This window comes from Hyla sarda, chromosome 11, assembly GCF_029499605.1.
Source record: "Hyla sarda isolate aHylSar1 chromosome 11, aHylSar1.hap1, whole genome shotgun sequence".
Taxonomy (NCBI): domain Eukaryota; kingdom Metazoa; phylum Chordata; class Amphibia; order Anura; family Hylidae; genus Hyla; species Hyla sarda.
The window spans coordinates 32,877,255-32,902,127 of record NC_079199.1 but is presented as its reverse complement, the minus strand read 5'-3'; the positions used below and the strand labels follow the sequence as shown (position 1 = coordinate 32,902,127).

General features: G+C 44.7%; 1 protein-coding gene across 2 annotated transcripts; it reads right to left on the bottom strand.

Moving 5' to 3' along the window:
• Positions 1-2,587: 2,587 nt before the first annotated feature.
• CHURC1 (churchill domain containing 1) lies at positions 2,588-13,543 on the bottom strand. 2 transcript variants are annotated; one of them, XM_056546551.1, is made up of 4 exons: positions 13,523-13,543; positions 6,100-6,235; positions 4,573-4,643; positions 2,588-2,772 (listed from the first exon to the last, which is right to left on the bottom strand). In XM_056546551.1, the coding sequence occupies exons 1-4, from the start codon at positions 13,526-13,528 to the stop codon at positions 2,680-2,682; spliced, it is 306 nt and encodes a 101-aa protein (XP_056402526.1). In that variant the 5' UTR covers positions 13,529-13,543; the 3' UTR covers positions 2,588-2,679. The 2 variants fall into 2 exon arrangements, with proteins under 2 accessions (XP_056402526.1, XP_056402525.1); XM_056546550.1 differs by lacking the exon at positions 13,523-13,543 and adding an exon at positions 8,869-9,025.
• Between the last annotated feature and the right edge of the window lie 11,330 nt (positions 13,544-24,873).

Here is a 24,873-nt window from a genome sequence, read left to right as displayed (position 1 = left end):
GTATACAGCCCCTAAAAAGTACTGGAAGGATTAAGATTTTTTAATAGAAGTGATTTACAAATCTGTTTAACTTTCTGGCACCAGTTTATTTAAAAAAAAAAAAAGTTTTCCACTGGAGTACCCCTTTAACTATAAATGTCACCACTATGGCATTGGCTCATAAAACAGGATCAAGAAATATAATGGCATTTTTCCCATGTGCTTCAAAAAACCCTTTAGGCTGTGTTCACACGCATCGGTAGTTTACTGTATAACCATGAGCTGCTATGATTCTATAATGCAGGTATTAGCCCTGCAGTTTTTTTTTTTTTTACAATTGAAATATATTTAAAACCCCATGGCCGGAGAATGCACCACAAAAATGCAATGCATGGTAAGACAAATGCAATTTTGCTGCAGGGTGGCTGACCATGTGTGAACCCAGCCTGATTGTGCTGAGGTTTGGAGCATAGTTGTGATGCTCTCTATAGGTGTTTTTCTAGCTTTGCAATTTTGCTTTTTCATAAGCAATACAAGGCTGCTGCATTATGGGTCTAAGTCATAAGGCTATATGATACAGCATTTATAGATTGCTATGGACGAAGACATATTTTCTCCCACAAACTCAGAACCTTAATGGTTCTATTGAGCCCCTGATAGTACCCTGCATGGTGGACAGCTATTTCTCCTTCTCCACATTTAAAGAAACAGGACCTGAGCTGTTTTGCCAGTAGTACAAACACAGGCGATTCCTCTCATAGTTGTCTGTCCAATCAGAGCACAACGCTCAGTCTTTACTGCTATGCCATGCAATGCTAGTAAAATTAACCGAAGAGGCCGATTCTGCAGGGGAATGTTTGATGAAGGGACAGCTGTCCTGATCTTTATATGGGTGATTAAAGATAAGACAGAAGCCTTGATTTACCTTTTTGGACAGTCCTACGCAGGCAAACTGGCTCAGCGTCCAGGCACTCTGCACAGGCTCTCTTTATCGCCTCCACATAGCATGCTCTGTGCTCCACTCTCACTTCCTGCATTTTGTCCTGGGTCTTTCAGTTACTTGAGACAGAAATCTCCTCACAAACAGAAAATGGATAGGAGATTGCAAAGAAGGGAGACACTAAACAGAGCAAAGTTGTTCAAAACAACAATGCTCATTTAAAGGGGAACTCCGGCGAAACAAAACTTATCCCATATCCACAGGAAAGGGGATAAGTAGCTGATCGTGGGGGTCCGAGCACTGGGACCCTCCGCGACCACCAGGACGGGACCCCGGCCCTCGCAGAGACGAGCGCATGCTGTCTACTGGTAGACAACACGCCATCCATTCATTTCTATGGAAGCGCCAATGATTTCCACAGAAATGTATGGAGCGTGTGCCGGCTGCAGCATGTGCTCAACACCGAGCCCCGGGTCCCGTCCCCAGCGCTTAGTCCCCCCGCAATTAGCTACTTATCCTCCATCCTGTGGATAGGGGGTAAGTTCATTTTTGCCAGAGATCTCCTTAAAGACTATGTTCACACACTGTGTTTTTGGTCATTTTGTAGCCATAAAAATATGACCATTTTTCTAAGCAAAGTTTTCAAAATTGATGCAGTTTATTTCACATTTTTACAGCCTTTTTTCTGTGTTACGTATTTAGTTATTCTAGATGTTTAATATTACGTACAGCCTTAAATAATAAACATGCTCATTATTTTAATGGCTGTTAGGAATTATGGCTGTTTGCACTGATGGAAGCTTTTCTATAGACTTTAATACAACACATTATTTTGCAAAAATACATCCATAATTTTAACCCAATTTTACAGCTGCATTTACCCATGTATTTACCCATAAATGCTACCAATAAAAACTATAGCTCAAGGAACGAAAACAGCTTTGCAGATATAAAGCATAAAAAAGGGGTCACAACATTTTTTGTTTGTTTCATTTTTAAAGTATTAAACTAAAGTATTAACTAAACATAGACATAAATAATATGTATATATGGCTTAAGATATAAATACATAAAACAAACATAAACATGCTACTAATGCAATTGTACTGGCCAGCAGAATTTATTTAATTTGTCTTTTTATTCAACGTTATACAAAAAAAGGAAATTTGCATACACAGATTTTTTAAAGGGGGTTTGCATTAGACATACTGTCCTGCATGCTGGGAATTGTAGTTTAAAACAGCTGGAGGCACATTGGTTGGAAAACACTGCATTATTTATTATACATCAAAATAAAAGGTGCGTTTAACAGACATGTCAAAAGTTTTGATCAGTGGAGGTGCTGAGACCCCCAATGATCTGTAGATATAGCTTACTGATCAATCCGACTTAACGCAGGAGACAGACTCCATTATAAGTCTATGGGGATCATCTCCTGCAGATTGAGCAGTGAGCTGGGGAGTGACACCCACAGCCGTGCACATCTGCTGGTTATATCTACAGATAAGTGGGTGTCTCAGCACTGAGACCTCAACCTTTAAAAACTTTGCACATGTCTGTGAAAATCATGTGCTCTGTCATATTGGCAATATTAATAAATGGAAAGATTGTATGCTCCACAATAAATACTCCACAATATTACAAACTTAACCAGTGCCCAATATAGTCTCAGTGGCTACAGTCCATGTTTTTATTGATATTTAATGCAATCACAACAAAAATACAAAAACATGATGTAAACAAATATTTAGAAGAATTCTTTAGAAGAGTGGCGCCATCTGTCGCGGGTCATCGGGCAGTACGCTAACAGAGTCTTCTGCTCTTCCACACAGCATGCAGAGCATGGTATACTCCTGAAAGAGACAAAGTCATGGCAGCAATGCCCGTCACAACATTTACTTTCATCAGCTCCTCCTCATCAATGCATGGCCAACATTTCCGTAATAAGTTAAGGTAATGTAGGGAGGAGGTAGGCAATGGGAGAAACCTCAAAGCCTTTTTATCGGTTATGCTCTGGGCCACATGACCTCTATGTTTATATACGGTAGTTTCTTTTTATTATTATGGATACCAGATATATAGGCCCCATTGGGCCTCCATAGGGTAAGTCCTATATAGGTACAGCTATATTTACACAAGCTATAGGGCTATGATGCAGAAGTAATACTTAGTTTCATATGCAGTTTAAAAAAAAAAAACTTAAATAAGATTTATCCTAAGGAGAACACATTGTTTCCATCGGTCACAACAGCAGAAAACCTTTAAAGAGTAGCTCCCACCATCCTATATTTTTTTTTCTGTCCCTGCCTATTGCCCATCTACCCCTAACCACCTCCCTGCCTTTTTACTATATTAAAAATGCCTTTTAGTCTGCCTGGTAGTGTGCTCACTTGCCAGGCAGACTTCCCCAACATGCGTGACGTCACTGATGCCTGCTGGGGCCGACACTTCCGCCCTTAGCTCATCTATACATGACATGATTGTTTTCCTAAACAGTGTACCTCAGGCTGTGTCATCACTACAATTCACAGCTTGTCCTGACATCTATTGGCTGTCAGGGTATGCTGTGAAACAACTGGTGGCACCCTGTGTTGAAAACAATTATCTTTGTTACGGTCACGGTGCAACCCCCCCTCTCTCAAACGGCTCACTATAAGACCATGGCCGCGGCGCAACCCGCTCCCCCTATCCCATACAACTCTCTATAAGACCTCAGATCAGACATACTCATGTACAGGACAGGCAGCGCAGCACTGAGATTCAGTGCGCGCTGCCACGCATATATGTCGGGAGGCGGGGCCGGCACACAAGGCCTGGGAGCCAATGCGCACAAGCCCGAGCTTTCACAGCGCTCGCTCCGCCGGACTATTCAGCCTGCAGGGAGCAAGTGCAGGCTGAATGAATTAGGACCGATTGTAGTACATAAGTACCACAACATATAAAAAAAAAATGTTGGTGACAGTGCCCATTTAAAGTGACACAGTCATGTCTCTACAACAGTGTTTCCCAACCAGTTGTGCCTCCAGCTGTTGCAAACCTACAACTCCCAGCATGCGGGGAGTAGCTGGAGGCACAACTGGTTCAGAAACAATGTTGTAGAGACATGTCAAAAGTTTTGATCGGTCGGGGTCTGAGTGTTCAGACCCTGAATGATCGCTAAAACAAGCTGGTAGAAAAGCGCACTAAGCAGGGAGACAAGCACTCAGCTATGCTCCTCTCTCAACAATTTTTAATTTTTTTTTTAAGGGATGGGTACACTTTAATTGTTTCATTGTTAGATTTGAAAATGGCCCAATAATCTGATCGTCGCCAGCACAGCTTTTGACAATTTAACTTGTATCTTCACTGCAGGGAAAACATAGTAAATTACAAGGGAATCATTCAAATGAATAGGTGCTTATGTAATACCTGGACAAATCTGGGACCACCAAAGTGGGAGCTGCTGAAAGGGAGGGAGGATGTGTGGCAGAGCCCTAAGTAAGCTGACCCGTTAAATAACTATAAAACCTGAACAAATAACATAGCCCTTAGCAGACTATGAATAGAAGTCTTAGGTAAAAATATGTAATGGTACTAATATATGCTCTAAGAGAGTGATGTCAGACATAAAGTAGCCACTAGCTGAGTGGTTTCTTATAGAGTATGCTTTGTACCTGATATTCATCCACCACGCTGAAGGTATACTCATGCTTTGCAATCACATGGTGACAGTTTTTGCACATATCTGCAAAACAAACACAATAGTAAGAATTTACATCATGGACGTCTATCGTATTTATGCCATGAGGGCTCCTACATGCTGTCAGTGTTTTCTGGTGCTAGACAGTACTGTATGTTCCATCCCTAAAGGAAAACTGTCAGCTTACTGGCTGGTAGTGCAGGGGACGCTGATCAGTTTGATGCTTACCGTGCCCGGATCCGCCCCGCCGTTCGGCCGTAATCTTCTATTTTCAGTATATGCTAATGAGGTGCTAACTGGCACCGGCCGGGCTAACTGGCACTGTGATGTCAGCGTTTTTGGCCGCAGCTCCGCCCAGCTCATCAATATTCCTCCCCGCTCTGTAATGAAGAGAGAGGGGAGGAATATTGATGAGCTGGGCGGCGCTGCGGCCAAAAACACTGACGTCACAGTGCCAGTTAGCCCGGCCGGTGCAAGTTAGCACCTCATTAGGATATACAGAAAATAGAAGATTACGGCCGAACGGCGTGGCGGATCCAGGCACGGTAAGCATCAAACTGATCAGCGTCCCCCGCACTACCAGCCAGTACTGCTTTAAAGGAAAACTGTCAGCCTGTTCACCCACACTAAACCTTATACACTGGGATATAGTGTGGGTGAACAGGAGTCCAACGAGGGGTCACTTACTTAAATATGTCCAGTAGGTCCTGAGATATGTCCCCCAGAAATTCCTCTGCTGAAGTCAGTGAATTGCCCAGTGGAGGGCGGGGCTTCACAGGGGCACAGCTTCTTGACTCTCCTTCACTAGGATGTGGAGTCACAGAAAATGAATATGTAAATTTAGTCAATGAAGCCCCCGCCCCCACTGTGCGATTCACTGAATTCAGCAGAGGATCTTCTGGGGGACATATCTCAGGACCTACTGGACATATTTAATTAAGTGACCCCTCGTTGGACTCTTGTTCACCTACACTGTAAGGTTTAGTGTGGGTGAATGGGATGACATTAACTTGTTGATATCCTTTAAATATCAACAAGTTAAAGAGCATCTGCCACCTAAGCTGACCCCTGTAAACTTGCCCTATAAGCACATACTCCTCACGGTGCTATTTCCTTGCATACTTTTTTTTTTTTTTTTGGCTGAAAACAAGATAAATTAGCACTTTAGAATTCAATGGCTAGTGTCCTGGAGGCAGGGCCAGCAGGTCCGGAGCTGCACCAAGCCGACGCTCCTCTCTCACCAACGTCACCAGCTTTTGATTGACACACAAGGCTACTATGCCGGCAGCCGCACTGAATGTGCAGTCTATGGGTGCGCTAGAAAACCCAACCCAAGTTTGAAAGATCCCATCAATTACCCATCATGCCTTGAACACCACAGTAGTTGCTGAATGCTTTCACCTCCTCATATGTCCCAATGAAGTGATGTCAGTAATATCTACAGAACATTTATGTTACATACAATGTCCTACCCTGCCCACTGAACAATGGAATTACTTACGATCAAATGTAATAATCTCTTCTCCATCCTCTTCATCCGCTGTTTTGTTAGCGATGAGCACAAAGTCTCGCGTATTGCATTTTGCACAGCTCACATAATTTAGCAGAAAGGATCCGGTCTCCAAACACGTGTTACCCTAAAAATAAATGTACAGACTAATATAAAGACTCTGTGAAGGGTATACAGACAAAGGTTATATCATATCTCTTACACTAATTCTGGGAGTTTCTTGTTTAGTCTAAGCTGTAGATAAATGCTATATACTCTGTCAATCTGGTGACTGTAAGGCTATTCTCACACTGCCCTTGCTCACCGTCGAGAACGGCTGTCAAAGTCTCTCTTTTTTTTTTCCTGACTTTAATGGCTGTTCTCATAACGGGGAGCAACGGCAAACAACGGGTCCCGGCTGCTCCCATTTACTATTAAGGGGTCTACTGGGCGGTGTTATGAATTGCCGGAGAAAAAGCGAAAAACATGCGTTAATTTTTCTCCCGTTATTCTGCCCGGCTCTCCCAGCGGCCGTCACAATACAGGGTAGTGTAAAAGGGGCCTAACATGTTTTATCAATCCGTCAGACTTCAGAATAAGAGATAGGTGATTGATCGTGGGGCGTCCAACTGCTGGAACCCCTGTGATCGAAGTATAAGGGACCTGACTCTTCCTGCCGAAAGCAGAGGAGGGTCAACAATTATCCTCTATCCACAGGAAGTCACAGTGGTTGGATCCCCCCAGACCCTCATCGATCAGAGCCCTATTTCCTATCCTGGGGACTTTTGTCTCCCCCCAGAGGCCTGTGATGTATTCCACTGTATAGTCATTGAGTTGGATTCAACGCCCATAAAGTCCAACTGCAAAAATATATGTCTGCAATGCAGTATTTGTTTTTTTGTTAACTGTAGACCTATTTCTGGAATAGCACAGTCTACTATACTATTCCATACCCTGCCATATACTAATGTACAGGACCATCTTTTGGCCTCCTAAATGAATAAAGCCGTATGAGTAAGCTTGGCGTGGGCTCGAGTCAGGAGCCTGCACCATCCACCTCTGCCATCTCAGAACGAGCTTGCTCATCCTTAGACGGAAAACGGTTAATGTGTATAGGGCTCTCCTGTCTCTCCCTTTTGGTGGCTGTCAAGGAAAGAATTATTCTTTTTTTCCCTCCATAGTACATAGGTGATTGCCCGACCCCTCTTATTTCCCTCTCTACACCGAATAGCATGCAATATAGAAATGTATATTGCAGAGTCAGGAGAACTTATCTAAAGTGTATTAGCACCCTTAGGCCTTATTCCCACAGCGGAATCCAGCAGAAAAATACCGCTTGGAAATTTCTTTGCATCAGAGTCCCATTGTTTTTTACGGAATTCTGCTGCACAGTGCACACAGTAGAATGTTCCGCCTATGAAATTCCAATTTCAGCTTCCGCAGAAAGAATTGACTTTTCAATTCTTTCTGCAGAATCTGCTCGGAAATGCATTGTCGTCTATGGACCCATTTCCGAACGGTCCTAGCCCTAGCATCAAGTAAGTGAGCAGCAGCACGATTGTGGGGGGAGCAATCCACTTCTGAGGTAGCCGGAGGGCTTACCTCTCCTTCCCTGTCTGCTGCGGCTCTGTAATTGATAGAGCCTGCCTGAACCAGGCTTTATCAATGGAGCGCAGAGCACACAGATCAATGTAGTTCTAATGATTCCTTCTAAAATTCCATTAAAGGAGGACTACGGGATTTAACATTTTATCCCCTATTCTAAGGATAGGGGATAAGTTTCAGATCGCGGGGGGGTCCGACTGCTGGGGCCCCCCACGATCTCCCGTACGGGGCCCCGGCTCTCTGCATAGAGAGGGCGTGTTGACCACCACACGAGGCGGCGGCTGACACGCGCCCTACATTTACTGCTATGGGAGAGCCGAAGCGCTGCCTTCGGCAATTTCCAGCTCTCCCATAGCAGTGTATGGAGGAGGCGTGTCGGCCGCGGCTTCGTGTGGTGGTCAACACGCCCTCTCTATGCAGAGAGCCGGGGCCCCGTATGGGAGATCGCGCGCGGGGGGGGGTGTTTGGGGTGGCCCAGCGGTCGGACCCCCCGCGATCTGAAACTTACCTCCTATCCTTAGGATGGGGGATACATTTTTCAATCCCGTAGTTCTTCTTTAAGGGGACTGATAAAGTGTAAAAAAAATAAAAATAAAAAAGTTTGAAGGACCCCCCTTTTCCCAAATTTAATATAAAAAATATGTAAACATTATAAAAATAAACATATGTGGTATCGCAGCGTGCGCAAATGTCCGCACTATAAAAAATAAACTGCACTTTCATTGGCGTTTACGTAAAACATTACTAAAGTCCAAACCTGCATATCTTTGGTCACTTTGTATACCCTAAAAAAATATATAAAAGGCGATCAAAAAGTCCCTTCAAAACAAACATTGTACCAATAAAAACTTCAGATCACGGCCAACGGCTGTCCGGGCATGCTGGGAGTTTTGCAACAGCTGGAGGCACCCAGGTTGGGAAAGCAGTGTTTCTTAAACTATGGACCTCCAGCTGTTGCAAAGCTGAGGCCAACGGCTGTCAGGGCATGCTGGGAGTTATAGTTTTGTAAGAGCTGGAGAGTAACAGTTTAGGGGGCCCGATGGGGGTGATGTTATTTGTCAAGAGGAAACAGACGCCAAAGCTCAGAACCATGTCCTCCCCAGCCATGATAAGGAAGGAAGCTCCCCGTAGCTGTAGCCCTGCCATGTCACCCCCCGGTGCCGCCCTCCTCCTCACCCGGTCCGGGTACTCCTGCTGCACACAGCCCCCGCACATAGCGATGCCTACTGCGCCCGATACGCTCTTCACAACGTAAGTTTCGTAAATCACAGCCTGGACGGACAGGCTCTACGCAGGAAGCGTACAGACACTACGTTGTTCCGGGATAGTATTCTCGCGAGAAGAGACAGTAGAGGCGACCGCTGCATTCTTACAAAACACCACCAGAGGGCGCTCTGCATCGCCACAATTTATACAGGATTGTTGTGTAACTGTATCTACTAAAAGAAAAATAGTATTGTGCAATATAGTATAAAAAAAACAAATAAAATCTGAATGAAAAACTACCCCAAGTAGGGCCATAGTTTTAAAAAAATACTTATAATAGTGTTTTGCAAATTGAAGTTTAAATGGGCACTGTCATATGCTACAATTGTTTACATAATGTAGATTAGATTATATTTGCAATATACATTGTTTAAAAAATGTTTCTATATTTTTGGATGAAAAAATGTTCCATACTTCTTATCACTGGTGATGAGAAAAAATATAGGAAGTGTGGGCAGGACAAGCAGGGATCTGTGCATGCTTGCGTCTTGACAATTAGCCTGCTGTGTGATACTGGGGTATGTCACAGAGCCTCACTGCACAGAGCAGCCAATTGTAAACTCTGAGAAGTGAGGGAGGAAGTTCCTGCATGAGATGTGCGGGCAAGTGTCATGCTGCCCAAGGTAAAGCCTCCACCTCCTCAGTGAACTGCATACAGTGGGAGCAACACGAACAAGGAAATTAGGAACCATAAAAGCGGGATTTAAAGGGGTACTCAGAGGAAAAAAAAAGTTCTGTAATTACTTTTATTTAATAAATCTTAATCCTTCCAGTACTTATCAGCTTCTGTATGCTCCAGAAGAAGTTGTGTAGTTCTTTCCCATTACCACAGTGCTCTCTGAAGCCACCTCTGTCTGTGTCAGGAACTGAACTGTGTTTAGACTGGAAAATACTTCACAACTTCCTCTGGTACATACAGCAGCTGATAAGTACTGGTAGGCTTAAGATTTTTGAATAGAAATATTTTACAAATCAGCACAACCTTCGTGCACCAGTTGATTTGCAAATAGGGTTTTTCCTTTGGAGTACCCCTTTAAGCACACGGACAGGATCAGCAGTGGTTAAAGAGTACGTCTGGATCAGATAGATAGATATAGATATCTTGTGACAGGTAACACTCTAAAATGCAATACATAACATTGGAAAAAAGTCAAATGTAATATTTAAATTTTCATGCAAACACGTATGCGCTTTTGAAAATGTCCCCTAATCTAGACTAAATCTGACACCATGCCCATTTTTCAAAAACTGGAGTGCATTTTGCAAACTTTTGTGCTTTTTGTTGTAGACCCCTTTGTAAATGTAGTGTGATTATTTTGTGCTCTGTAAAAAGAGGCCCAAATGGTTTTGAAGCTGTCCCCTCGCCGAGGTATTTTAATCCCTTTCTTCTACAGTCAGGGCTGACAATGTGTATACATGGACCCATCAGCAGAGATCATAGGTTAATCACTGAACAGTAAACAATAAGTAATTCCCCTGCCTCAAATTATATGTAGACTAACATGCAGCTTAAAGGGGTACTCCACCCCTGGACATCTTATTCCCTACCCAAAGGATAGGGGATAAGATGGCTGATCACAGGGGGCCTGCCGTTGGGGACCCCCGCAATCTCACTGCTGCACCCAATGTTCATTTAGAGCGTCGGGTGCAGCGCCGGAGGCTTGTGACGTCATTGTCACATCCGCATGTGATGTCACTGCCACTCCCATAGACTTGCATTGAGGGGGCGTGGCCATGATGTCATGAGCGGAGCGTGGCTGTGACGTCATGGTCATGCCCCCTCAATGCAAGTCTATGGGAGTGGCCGTGACATCACAAGCGGACGTGACCGTGACGTCACGAGCCTCCACACAGCATTGCCAGTCATCCTGCACGGAGCAAAGTTCGTTCTGTGCACCGGATGTCTGGGGTGCTGTAGCCAGCAGCGGGACCCCCGCGATCAGACATCTTATAGATATCTAGATAAGATGTCTAGTGGCGGAGTAAAAACACACTTAGGTTATGTATCAGTTTACAACTGCATCAAATGAGTTTCTAATAGTAAGTAATGAAGGAAATTCATAGTAGTAGAGAAAACTTCAATGCAACATGATTGCGTATTTTCACATTAATGCCAGGTTTTGCACAAGCGCGTTCCAAGCATATTTGTCTTTCTGTATTACGGACAGAGGTCCTGGCCTGTCCGCATTTCTGATCACCTAAACTCACAGCCTGTCAATTTATCAGACCTGTGATCAGGCCAGGACCTCTATCCGTAACACAGAAAGACAAATATGCATGGAACCAATTAAACCAGGCAATATGTTAATAGAAGGTTTATGGCGGGGTGTGTGGCGGCAGGGTGTGTGGTGCAGGACAGATGTTGTTACCCTAGGGGCAGATGGCATTAACCCCTTGTTTTCGTGACGCCAGGGCATGGTTTAGCCCATAAACACCTGAAGGTATACTGCTGGTTCCTGGGCTAGGCACGGGGGCAATAAAGACTCCTACGGCAAGTTACGGACAAAGGTAGCTTTACTGAGGGTAGACAGTTGGTAAAGTCTATACAGTTCAGCCAGGGCCCAAGGAGTTGACCAGTGACGCAGAGATCTTAAAGCGGTTCTCCGGTGCTTAGACATCCAAAGGATAGGGGAGGAGATGCCTGATCGCGGGAGTCCCACCGCTGGTGACCCCCGGGATCTTGCACACGGCACCCCGTTTGTAATCAGTCCCCGGAGTGTGTTCGCTCCGGGTCTGATTAGCGACGACCACAGGGCCGACGGCATGTCAGGTCATGCCTCCGCCTCCGTGTGACGTCACGCTCCGCCCCTCAATGCAAGCCTACAGGAGGGGGTGTGATAGCTGTCACGCCCCCTCCCATAGGCTTGCATTGAGGGGCGGAGGGGATAAGATGTCTAAGCAGCGGAGAACCCCTTTAAGGGCTTGCTGGGACTTGTAGACTGGACAATTGAATGCAGACCACGCTGACTTGACAGATGACAGGGACTGACTTGACTTGACTCATAAAGCTGTGACTTTAGCTTAGTTGAATTGATGGCGGCTGTAGGACTTGACTTTGAGGCCTCCAACACTCTGGACACACACACTAGACAAGACTGCACTGGACCTCAGCAGGAAGCAAGAGCTAAGAGAGAGAAGCTCCATCCAGGGCTTATATGGGGGAGACTAGCAGGCAGCCCATAGGTCACTCTTGGGGTCACCTGGTCACCGATACCTCCTGGGTAACAATAACATGACATATCACATGGTATAACTCTTAAAGCAACATTACATTTTATAACACTTTACATGGTAAAACATATTTACAACGGGAAAACAAGTACAGGGGGCATTGAGGACACAGAAGGAGGCTGCCTGACAGGACAGCAGGAGCACGGGGTAACACCTCCCGTACTGGGCCACCGCATTAACAACCCCTTAGAGACCAGAGCAGTTGGTCATGAAGGGAATACACATGTGGAAAACATTGATGTGTATGTTAATGTTCAACATACTGATCCTTTGTTCCCCCAAGTGATTTGTGCTCCCATAGCCAGAGGTGTCCTTGTCCTCTAATTTACTTCCAAGCATACATGTTTATGGGGGAGTCAGCTCACATTTTCACACTTGTGTTGTATTTTTCCTAATCACTACCATTTCATCATGACAGTACAAGATAATATTTATGATGGTGTGGCTTTGAAGGCGCTTCTATTAGGAAACGCGTTACATTGCAGCTGTAGTAAATTTGCCACGTAATTTGCCATCCCTCCCTTAGTTACATAACGTTGTTTACACTACCTGGAATACATTGGCACACCGTAATTAATATTGAAATAACTTACTGAACTAGTGTTTAGGAGATGCTAAAGTCCTTTCTAGCTGGGCGTACATGTTTATTATAGCGGCAACAAAAAGATGAACTGCTGCCAGATAGATTATAGATTAGAAGGCCTTTCAGGCCGGTCCCTGCCTTCTTCTGTATCAGTTTGTTGTTTACTCTGTTATATGTTCATTGTAATCGCATTTGATATATATTTGAACCCAGTATCATATGTACAGTGACCTTGAACCAAGGGTGCCATAAAATAAAGAATAATATTAATAATAATTATAATCAAAATAAGTCTGGTACCGTGTTTCTCCAAAAATAATATTATTAATTTATATTAATTTTAGTCACAAAAAACACACTAGGGCTTATTTTCAGGGTAGGGCTTATTTATTTACGGTATGTACCTTGAACAACATGGGGGGCTGTAGCAGTGTGGAGGATGGGGGGGCTGTAGCAGTGTGGAGGATGCCGCACCCCCCATTTTCCACACTGCAACAGCCCCCCATCCTCCCACAGCCCCCCATCTCCACACTCCGGCAGCCCCCCATCCTCCACACTCCTGCAGCCCCCCATCCTCCACCCTCCTACAGCCCCCCATCCTCCACACTCCTACAGCCCCCCATCCTCCACACTGCTACAGCCCCCCATCCTCCCCTTCCCCAGTCGTCTTCCACACTCCTACAGTGCCCCCCACCCCTCTGCCATAATAAACTACGGTACACATTTCAGCGGAAACCAGCACTTCCCTACCTTCATACGGTAGTGTCCGCAACTTGTACTGTACGGAAGCTGCAGCTCTCGGCAGCGGCAGGATCTCCTTCTGTTGCTTAGCAGCCGGGGGACACGTCCATGACATCGGCCGTGCATACGCACGGACGTTTTAAAGCGACAGCGTCCCTGTTGGGAAGTCTGCAGGCATTACTGGCAGCCGCGGTCCAGATCTGCCAGTTCATTACCCCTGGCCTAGGTCTTATTTTCGGGGTAGGGCTTATATTGCAGCCCACCCTGATAATCCTGCTAGGGCTTACTTTCGGGGTATGGTTTATTTTCAGGGAAACAGGGTAGTTGCATATCTGCTAGGACAGTGCTCTCCAACCTGTGGACCTCCAGATGTTGCCAAACTACAACTCCCAGCATGCCCGGACAGCCGTTGGCTGTCCGGGCATGCTTGAAGTTGTAGTTTTGCAACATCTGGAGGTCCACAGGTTGGAGACCACTGTCCTAGCAGAACAAACGACGGGGTGTGTTGAAATTAAATGCTAGCCTTACCTGTTTCAGTAGCAAATTACTCCGATTAGCAAGTTCCGTCGCTAGTTCCGTCCTAAAAATCAGCTGTCACCGGCAGTAACCAAATCCTATACGTCCGTTAGAAAATCCCATTATAGTCTATGGGATTTTTCTAATATCCGTTTCAATCCATTATAGTCGGTTCATGAATTATTTTCTTCCGTACTATTTTCCGTCACAAAATAACGTCCATTATCAATAAACGGACTATAATGGATTAAAACGGATATTAGAAAAATCCCATAGACTATAATGGGATTTTCTAACGGACGTATAGGATTTGGTTACTGCCGGTGACAGCCGATTTTAGGACGGAACTTGCTAAACGGAGTAATTTGCTAGTGTGAAAGAAGCCTTAGATAACTGGTGGCCAAATGTTAATTCGGCTATTTCTCCCACTTCCCTCGCATGTATGTATTCTCAGTCTAATGAACGTGTACTCTAATCGGAGAGAAAGCTTTCTTAAGACACCTCTGAGGGTGGCTTATTGCCCCAAGAAAAAAGGGATCAGGCATGTTGGAATCCAACATGCCCAAGTGTTTATTGGGGGAGGGTCTGGAGGTCCTGTGCACATTCAATATCTGCCTATTGCACTAAAATGGTGGGTTTGGACAATTTTAATCTACTGTGTGTGGTCAACCTGACATGCCCAGTCTATCCTTCCTCCAACATCTGTCATTTGGGAACAATAGTGAATCCTCCAAGGTCATTTATTTTCACAGATTCAGTGTGAGTGTATATGTGATAGGCATAGCACAATATTTTTTCTATATTTCTTCCATTTTCCATACAAAAGGCTTAAAGGGGTACTCCGCCCCTAGACATCTTATCCCCTATCCAAAGGATAGGGGATAAGATGTCAGATCGCCGCAGTCCCGCTGCTGGGGAGCCCCGGGATCCCCGCTGCGGCACTGCGCTATAATTACAGCACAGAACGAGTTTACTCTGCACGTAATGACGGGCAATACAAGGGCCGGAGCATCGTTACGTCACGGCTCCGTTCCTCGTGACGTCACGGCCCACCCCTTTGCCCATCCCCTTTCAATACAAGTCTATGGGAGGGGGTGTGGTGGTCATCACGCCCCCTCCCATAGACTTGCATTAAGGGGACGGGCCGTGATGTCACGAGGGGCGGAGCCATGATGTCACGCTGCTCCGTCCCCTGTATCGCCCGTCATTACGCACAGAGCGAACTCGCTCTGTGCTGTAATGATAGCACAGTGCCGCAGCGGAGATCCTGGGGATCCCCAGCAGCGGGACCACGGCGATTTGACATCTTATCCCCTATCCTTTGGATAGGGGATAAGATGTCTAGGGGCGGAGTACCCCTTTAAAGGGTAGCTTTCATCAAAAAAACTTTTGATATATAATAGATTAATGTATGCAGGATAACTTTCCAATAGTATGTTATTAAAAAATATGCTTCTTTCTATTTAATTTTCCACTTTCCACTGAAAAAATGACCACTAGGGGTCTCCCTACCAGTCCTTTTTTATAGATTTCAGACTCATGCTGGAGTCCTAAATCTCAGACTGCTGCTGGGACACAGGCAAGCACAGCACTGCCCCCTGTCAGTGAGCAGTGCTGAGTTTGTCTGTGTTCCAGCTGCAGTTTGAGATTTAGGACTCCTGCATGAGTCTGAAATCTATGAAAAAGGACTGGTAGGGAGACCCCTAGTGGTCATTTTTCAAAGTGGAAAATTAAATAGAACTAAGCATATTTTTTAATAACATGCTATTGGAAAGTTATTCTGCATAGATTAATCTATAATATATCAAAAGTTTTTTTTGATGAAAGGTACCCTTTAAAGGGGTACTCCATTGGAAAAAAAATAATTTAATCAACTGGTGCCAGAAAGTTAAACAGATTTGTAGTGCTGTGATGAATAGGAGACCTCAGGCTCTGTGCAGCTTTCAGTGAGGCTCTGTGCATGTTTCAATGAGGCTCTGTGTAGCTTTCAGTCTGTGCAGCTTTCACCGAGGCTCTTTGCAGCTTTCAGTGAGGCTCTGTGCAGCTGTCCATCAAGCTCAGTGCAGAGAAGCACTTCCTGAGTTTGTTCTCCTGCCAGGCCTGGAGGAGACCGAACTCTCTGTATCAATTGTGGCAGGGAACAGAACAGAGCCACCTAGTGGCCATCATTTATATTACATTTTAAACATATTTATGTTGATAATTTTAAAAGCAAGTGAATGGGAAAGTCTGCTAATTACACAAGGAACACTATATTAAAAGTTTTATTTGGTGACAGGAACTCTTTAACCTCTTAAGGACCAAGGACGTATGAGTACGTCCTTGGTCCCGCTCCCGTGATATAACGCGGGTCCCCGCATCATATCACGGCGGGCCCGGCGTCATAGTGAAGCCGGGACCCGCCGCTAATAGCGCGCGGCACTGATTGCGGTGCCGCGCGCTATTAACCCTTTAGCCGCGTGCTCAAAGCTGAGCCACACGGCTAAAAGTGAAAGTAAATAGTGCTGGTTAGCTCAGTGGGCTGTTCGGGATAGCATCGGCAAAATCGCAGTCAAGTGGCAGAATGAGCAGTCAAGTGGCAGAATCATAGATCACTGGTTTCCTATGAGAAACCAGTGATCAATGTAAAAAATCAGTGTGTGCAGTGTTATAGGTCCCTATGGGAGCTATAACACTGCAAAAAAAAAAGTAAAAAAAGTGTTAATAAAGGTCATTTAACCCCTTCCCTAATAAAAGTTTGAATCACCCCCCTTTTCCCATTAAAAAAAAACACAGTGTAAATAAAAATAAACATATATGGTATCGCCGCATGCGGAAATGTCCGAATTATAAAAATATATCGTTAATTAAACCGCTCGGTCAATGGCGTATGCACAAAAAAATTCCAAACTCCAAAATAGTGCATTTTAGGTCACTTTTTATTTCATGAAAAAATGAATAAAATCAATGCATAGTCCTTTCAATACATAAATGGTACCGTTAAAAACTTCAGATCACGGCACAAAAAATGAGCCCTCATACCGCCCCATACGTGGAAAAATAAAAAAGTTATAGGGGTCAGAAGATGACAATTTTAAACGTATTAATTTTCCTGCATGAAGTTATGATTTTTTCCAGAAGTCCGACAAAATCAAACCTATATAAGTAGGGGATCATTTTAATCATATGGACCTACAGAATAAAGATAAGGTCTGTGTGGAGTGGATGTGTGCACTACCTCACAAGCACAAACACTGGCCTGTCTGCAAATTCTTTGTTTATGTTTTTATGCTCTCAATTCCATGCTGCCATACACTGATGCCATTGAATATTGTGGACGCTCTAGATCTAATAACCCACTTTTGTGACCTAATGTTGGCTCGTTTATTGTTAGTATTGTACTGTATCTTGCTCTGTTCTGTGCTATACTACCATAAGACACTTTTGTTTATTATGGCGAGATCCGCCTTTGTTGTTGTTTAATGAAAAATAAAAACCTTTTGAAATGAAAAAAAGAATAAAGATAAGGTGTCATTTTTACCTAAAAATGTACTACATGGAAACGGAAGCCCCCAAAAGTTACAAAACGGCGGTTTTTTTTTCAATTTTGTCTCACAATTATAATTTTTTCCGTTTCACCGTAGATTTTTGGGCAAAATGACTGACGTCATTACAAAGTAGAATTGGTGGTGCAAAAAACAAGCAATCATATGGATTTTTAGGTGCAAAATTGAAAGAGAAAGGCTAAGTTTCCACTTGTTTTTTTTCTGGCAGTTTTTGGAAAACTGCCACTGCAGTTTTTGAGCCAAAGTAAGAAGTGTATTCAAAAGGAATAGGACATATAAAGGAAAGACTTACACTTCTCCTCCCTTATGGATCCACTTCTGACTTTGGCTCAAAAACTGCAGTGGCAGTTTTCCAAAAACTGCCCAAAAAAAAAAAACAAGTGGAAACGTAGCCTTATGATTTTTTTAAAGGCAAGGAGCCAAAAACGAAAGTGCAAAAACGGAAAAAACCCCAGTCCTTAAGGGGTTAAAATACAACATGACTCATCTTTCTTTACCCATGATCATAAGTTGGGGAAGATTTAAAGAGGTATTTTAGGATTGTTTTTTTTATTTGATTATGCTACAGGGGCTGTAAAGTTAGTGTAATTCATAATATAGTGTCTGTACCAGTAATGTCCATTTATTTGTTTTTGTATTTTTCTGTTTAGGTGTGTATTCACACACCAGTTTGTTCAGAGCAGTTTGCTATTCCACCTGGATAGGGAATGGTTAATGCTCTGAGCGAATGAGAACTCGGGTGGAGTTATTTAGCCAGAGTAATCCTGCATTCTGGGGCTGGTTATTTCAGTGCAATACTGTTATGTCTGTTAGTTTAATGCCACCATGTCTGCTTGAGATTGAACCTTGTATTTATCTTGTGATATTATCTGAGTTTGTTCATTGTAGTTTTTAGTCTGTGTTACATTTGTTGGTTTTAGGATTATGTCTGTTCAGCTTTGTCGGTGTTCACACTGTGTCTGAGTCTTGCTTGTTACCTGTGCCCTGTATATTTATATCTTGTTTTCTGGAGTCTATTCAGACTTTTTATGTAGTCCAGTTTTGTATGTTCTGTTTTCCAGTGTGAATAGTGTCCTATGTTGCCTGTTCAGTTTTTGTGTTTTGGCTTTCAGTTCTTCCGCTATCCTTCTGCTGTATACTCCTATCATGGCTAGTTCTTTTTATCATGTCTGCCGTCTATCTGATATCTGGTTTTGTGAACTGTTTGTTAATTCACTATATTCTGTTCTGTTTGTGAGCTTATTTTCTGCCCTCTTAGTATTTGTATTGTCTAGTAGTTTTCCGTTTCTGGCCTGTGACCGACTATGTTTATTATTTATTTTTACGCCACTGCATTTTAGCGCAGAAAGGGACCGGCTCCCAGTTGTCGACTCACCGTTTAGGGTGAGTGGGCAAGTAGGCAGGGAGAGATGTGTTAGGATCAGTTTAGGGCTCACTCTCCCTGTCCCCCCGGTCGGTCCGTGACCGTACCTGTGTGTGACGGTGGTCTCGCAATTCTTATGTGATTATTGCCACAATATTTATTTTTAACAGCATACAAAATTACTCAGGTCTCGGGATTTCCCAGGTTGCAGTGCGTAAAAACATGACCTCACTAGTCAGTTGTGCAAAGGGAGCCTGTCTGCTTCAATGGGTCAAGCGACCGCTGGGTGGGAGAGAGATCATTTTGCAACAGCTGTAGGCCCCCTGATTAGAAAACACTGGTCTTTTGAATGGATGCTGCTCATTCATGCTGCAATGGGTGGGGTGGCTGATGTGTGAGAGGGAGGAATGTAACTTCACACTTACAAGCATGGAACTATGGGATGTGTAGTTTAAGAGTCCGAACTTCAAAAGGAAATACCCAGTTCACAAAAAGAGAGCCTGGCAGGTATGTACTAAAATCACCTTATGGTGGATAACCCCATAACGACAATTGGTGTAAATGTACGTCATGGTGCCTTGATACGTAACACACCATGACGCTCCGCCATGATCATGAGAACCGGACAGGTGCTCGCGTCATGCGCAGCAGGTCCCAGCTGCTATCAGCAGCCAGGGACCCACTGGTAATGGCGGACATCCGTGATCGTGCAGATGTCCGCCATTAACCCCTCAGATACCGTGATCAATACAGATCACGGCATCTGTGGCAGTGCAGTACTTTAAATGGATGATCGGATTGCCTGCAGCGCTGCTGCAGGGATCTGCTCATCCATAATGGCGGACGAAAGTCCCCTCACCTGCCTCTGTTCGTCTCCAGGGGTCTTCTGCTCTGGTCTGAGATCGAGCAGACCAGAGCAGAAGATCACTGATAACACTGATCACTGCTATGTCCTATGCATAGCACTGAACAGTATTGGCAATCAAATGTTTGCTATAAATAGTTCCCTATGGGGACTATTAAAGTGTAAAAAAAAAAAAAAAGTTACAAATGTAAAGAAAAAATTTAAAAAGTAAAAAATCCCCTCCCCCCAAAAAAATGTAAATCATCAGTTTTTCCCATTTTCCTGCCAAAAAAGCATAAAAAAAATTAATAAACATATTCTGTATCGTTGTGTGCGTAAAAGTCAGAACTATGAAAACATATTGTTAAATATCCAGTACAGTGAATGGCGTAAATGTAAAAAAAAATTTTTAAAATAAAAAGTCAAAAATGTATGCTTTTTTGTCACATTTTATTCCCCAAAAAATGAATACCTAAACAAACTTGGTACCAATTAAAACTACAGAACATGGTGCAAAAAATTGGAAAGTATACAAAAAATTGGAAAGTTATAGGTGGTCAAAATAGGACAATTTCAAACATACTAATTTTGTTAAAATAGTTTGAGCTTTTTTTAAAGCAGTAAAATTATAGAAAAGCATATAACATGGGTATCATTTTAATCGTATTGACCCACAGAATAAAGAAAACATGTCATTTTTACCGCAAAGTGTACAGCGTGAAAATAAAACCTTTCAAAATTTGCTAAATTGCGTTTTTGTTTTCAATTTCCCCACATAAATAATATTTTTTTTTGTTGCACCGTGCATTTCGTGGTAAAATAAGTGATGTCATTACAAAGTAAAATTGGTGATGCATAAAACAAACCCTCATATGGGTCTGTGGATAGAAATATAAAAGTTATGATTTTTAGAAGGCGGGGAGGAAAAAACGAAAATGCAAAAATAAAATTGGCCTGGTCCTTAAGGCCAAAATGGGCCTGGTCCTTAAGGGGTTAAGATGCCCCATACACATTAGATGGTTTCTAGTACCATCAAAATCTTCAGGTTCTGCCAACACATGTCTAATGAATATGGGGCCTTTATTCTATAATATAAAGTGCTGTTCAGTTGGATTTAACACTAAACCAGTTCTGTAGGTTCTTTGTTAGAAAACCTCTAGACTGCTATTTGCATACTGATGAATTCTATCAGTGAAATTCCTTCTTGCACAATAGTCAATGTTTGTATACAGCCAGTCTGTTCACACATCTCACAACAGGTCTGCCCAGTTTTGTGTAGTCAGGGCAGTTTTACAAAGGAAATGCCCCCGCAGTTGCCTACGCCTTTGTTTATGCAACTGCTCTATGTAAATGGAGTGGACATTGGTGATAGCTTCCTGTATCAATAGTGACCTAAAGATGTTACATTTAGAATAGGTCATGTCTTAAACCACTTACATCTTTTTGTTCACTTAAAAAGACACAAATGTCCTCATACACACAGTAAAGCATTCAAGCAGCCTCTATGGAAACACTCAGAATCTGTGCGGTTCGGTACTATTGAGCAAGAACAGTTTGAGTGCTTTCACATAATGTCTATATATATCTCAAATCTTCCCCTCCATTACTGTGCCTCCTGCCTGCACCTCCTTCATAACTGTGCCTCATGCCTGCATTCCCCCCTTCCCATCCAATACAGTTCCTCAATCTTGCACTGCCCCCACACCCTTTCACTGTGCCTTATTCCTGCACTCCCTCACCCCCTTCTCTATATTACTGTTCCCCATGCCCCATCCACCCTAAAACAACCACTATGTAACATACCGAGCAGGCACCTGTGGCTCCACTGCTTCTGTGTTTGCTAACGCTGTCTTCCTGCCGGACGTTGGCGCCATCCTCAGAGCGACGCAGCTAGACTCTGCCCACCGACATACAAGCATAGAAGCTCTGAGTCCGATGTGTGGCAGAGGTCACACCACTATAAGCTCTATTAACACCACTCGCGACCGCAGTCAGTGTTCTGTGACCACGGTCGCAACGGCAGATGCAATGCAAGCGCCTGGCGGCCTTTGTGGCAGGCCACCTATGCGGGCCTCTGGGCCTATTTTAACATAGAGGCCTGGAGCTGTAGCTCCATCCGGCCCTATGCAGTGGGCCGCAAAATTTTGTTCCGTTCCCACGGGCTGCGAGTTTGAGTCCCCTGCTCTAGGACATCTCTAAAGTTTTTTAAAGCTACAGGGACCCTTTAAATGTCAAGACAGATTTAGAACTGTGAAATTTCAGCCCCTTCCTGCTCATGTCTGACCTTTGTTGCTTTTAGGGATCTTGGGAGGAGATTTATCAAAACCTATGTTATTAAATCCTCAACCCCTTGGGTGAGATTCATCAAAACCTGTGTAGAGGAAAAGTTGCCCAGTTGTCCCTACCAACTAATCAGATTACTTCTTTTATTTTTGAGAGGCCCATTCTCCTCTACACAGGTTTTGATAAATTTCCCCCAGGGGGTTGAGGATGTGTTTTATGTCGGTAACTTTGTGCAGATTATTGTTGGGCTCATTGGTCATAATAACAGAACTTAATGGACTACATCACTGGTCTGGGTAACCCCCACAAACATGGCTCATTCATGTAGATCGTCAATAATTACATTTCTCTAAAGTGATTCTTGTTATTTTTCATTCGCAGATACCTACGCAGGTTTCCATGGCGACAGTCTTGCCAGCGAGCAAGTTCTGTGTATGACTAAATCATCTGTATGCACAGCACCCGGTGAATGATGTAATAGCATGAAACACATTTATCGTTACTTACAGCCAAAGTGATTTAAAAGAAATCCCAGTCCCCCAAGCCGACGTGGATAATTGCGTTGCAGCACATTTAGAGCTTGTTCACATGTATACCACAGCAGTACTCTGGGAGATACATTTAAATGGTCACCAAACATATGCTGTGGTATACCTATAGACTTCCATTATCCAAAATGCCAAGCCAGTTTGGGCCTGTTTTTGTCCCCTGTACATTTGTGTATGATCTTTTTTGAGGGATAGAAAAGTTCTGCACTACTTCTCTATACCACAAGAAAATAGTATGCTCTGGTATACATTTTTTCCACATAGAAGTTGTTACGCCGAGCGCTCCGGGTTCCCGCTCCTCCCCGGAGCGCTCGCTACACTCTCGCTACACTCTCGCTCCCGCAGCGCCCCGGTCAGATCCACTGACCGGGTGCACTGCGATACCGCCTCCAGCCGGGATGCGATTCGCGATGCGGGTGGCGCCCGCTCGCGATGCGCACCCCGGCTCCCGTACCTGACTCGCTCTCCGTCGGTCCTGTCCCGGCGCGCGCGGCCCCGCTCCCTAGGGCGCGCGCGCGCCGGGTCTCTGCGATTTAAAGGGCCACTGCGCCGCTGATTGGCGCAGTGGTTCTAATCAGTGTGTTCACCTGTGCACTCCCTATGTATACCTCACTTCCCCTGCACTCCCTCGCCGGATCTTGTTGCCATTGTGTCAGTGAAAGCGTTCCCTTGTTTGTTCCTAGCCTGTGTTCCAGACCTCCTGCCGTTGCCCCTGACTACGATCCTTGCTGCCTGCCCCGACCTTCTGCTACGTCCGACCTTGCTTCTGTCTACTCCCTTGTACCGCGCCTATCTTCAGCAGTCAGAGAGGTTGAGCCGTTGCTAGTGGATACGACCTGGTCACTACCGCCGCAGCAAGACCATCCCGCTTTGCGGCGGGCTCTGGTGAAAACCAGTAGTGACTTAGAACCGGTCCACTAGCACGGTCCACGCCAATCCCTCTCTGGCACAGAGGATCCACCTCCTGCCAGCCGGCATCGTGACAGTAGATCCGGCCATGGATCCCGCTGAAGTTCCTCTGCCAGTTGTCGCCGACCTCACCACGGTGGTCGCCCAGCAGTCACAACAGATAGCGCAACAAGGCCACCAGCTGTCTCAACTGACCGTGATGCTACAGCAGCTACTACCACAGCTTCAGCAATCATCTCCTCCGCCAGCTCCTGCACCTCCTCCGCAGCGAGTGGCCGCCTCAGGCCTACGACTATCCTTGCCGGATAAATTTGATGGGGACTCTAAGTTTTGCCGTGGCTTCCTTTCACAATGTTCCCTGCACTTGGAGATGATGTCGGACCAGTTTCCTACTGAAAGGTCTAAGGTGGCTTTCGTAGTCAGCCTTCTGTCTGGAAAAGCTCTGTCATGGGCCACACCGCTCTGGGACCGCAATGACCCCGTCACTGCCTCTGTACACTCCTTCTTCTCGGAAATTCGAAGTGTCTTTGAGGAACCTGCCCGAGCCTCTTCTGCTGAGACTGCCCTGCTGAACCTGGTCCAGGGTAATTCTTCCGTTGGCGAGTACGCCGTGCAATTCCGTACTCTTGCTTCAGAACTTTCCTGGAATAATGAGGCCCTCTGCGCGACCTTTAAAAAAGGCCTATCCAGCAACATTAAAGATGTTCTGGCCGCACGAGAAATTCCTGCTAACCTACATGAACTCATTCATCTAGCCACTCGCATTGACATGCGTTTTTCCGAAAGGCGTCAGGAGCTCCGCCAGGATATGGACTTTGTTCGCACGAGGCGTTTTTTCTCCCCGGCTCCTCTCTCCTCTGGTCCTCTGCAATCCGTTCCTGTGCCTTCCGCCGTGGAGGCTATGCAAGTTGACCGGTCTCGCCTGACACCTCAAGAGAGGACACGACGCCGCATGGAGAATCTCTGCCTGTACTGTGCCGGTACCGAACACTTCCTGAAGGATTGTCCTATCCGTCCTCCCCGCCTGGAAAGACGTACGCTGCCTCCGCACAAAGGTGAAACAGTCCTTGATGTCAACTCTGCTTCTCCACGTCTTACTGTGCCTGTGCGGATATCTGCCTCTACCTTCTCCTTCTCCACTAAGGCCTTCTTGGACTCCGGATCTGCAGGAAACTTTATTTTGGCCTCTCTCATCAACAGGTTCAACATCCCAGTGACCAGTCTCGCCAGACCTCTCTACATCAATTGCGTTAACAATGAAAGATTGGACTGTGCCGTGCGTTACCGCACGGAACCCCTCCTAATGTGCATCGGACCTCACCACGAAAAAATTGAGTTTTTGGTCCTCTCCA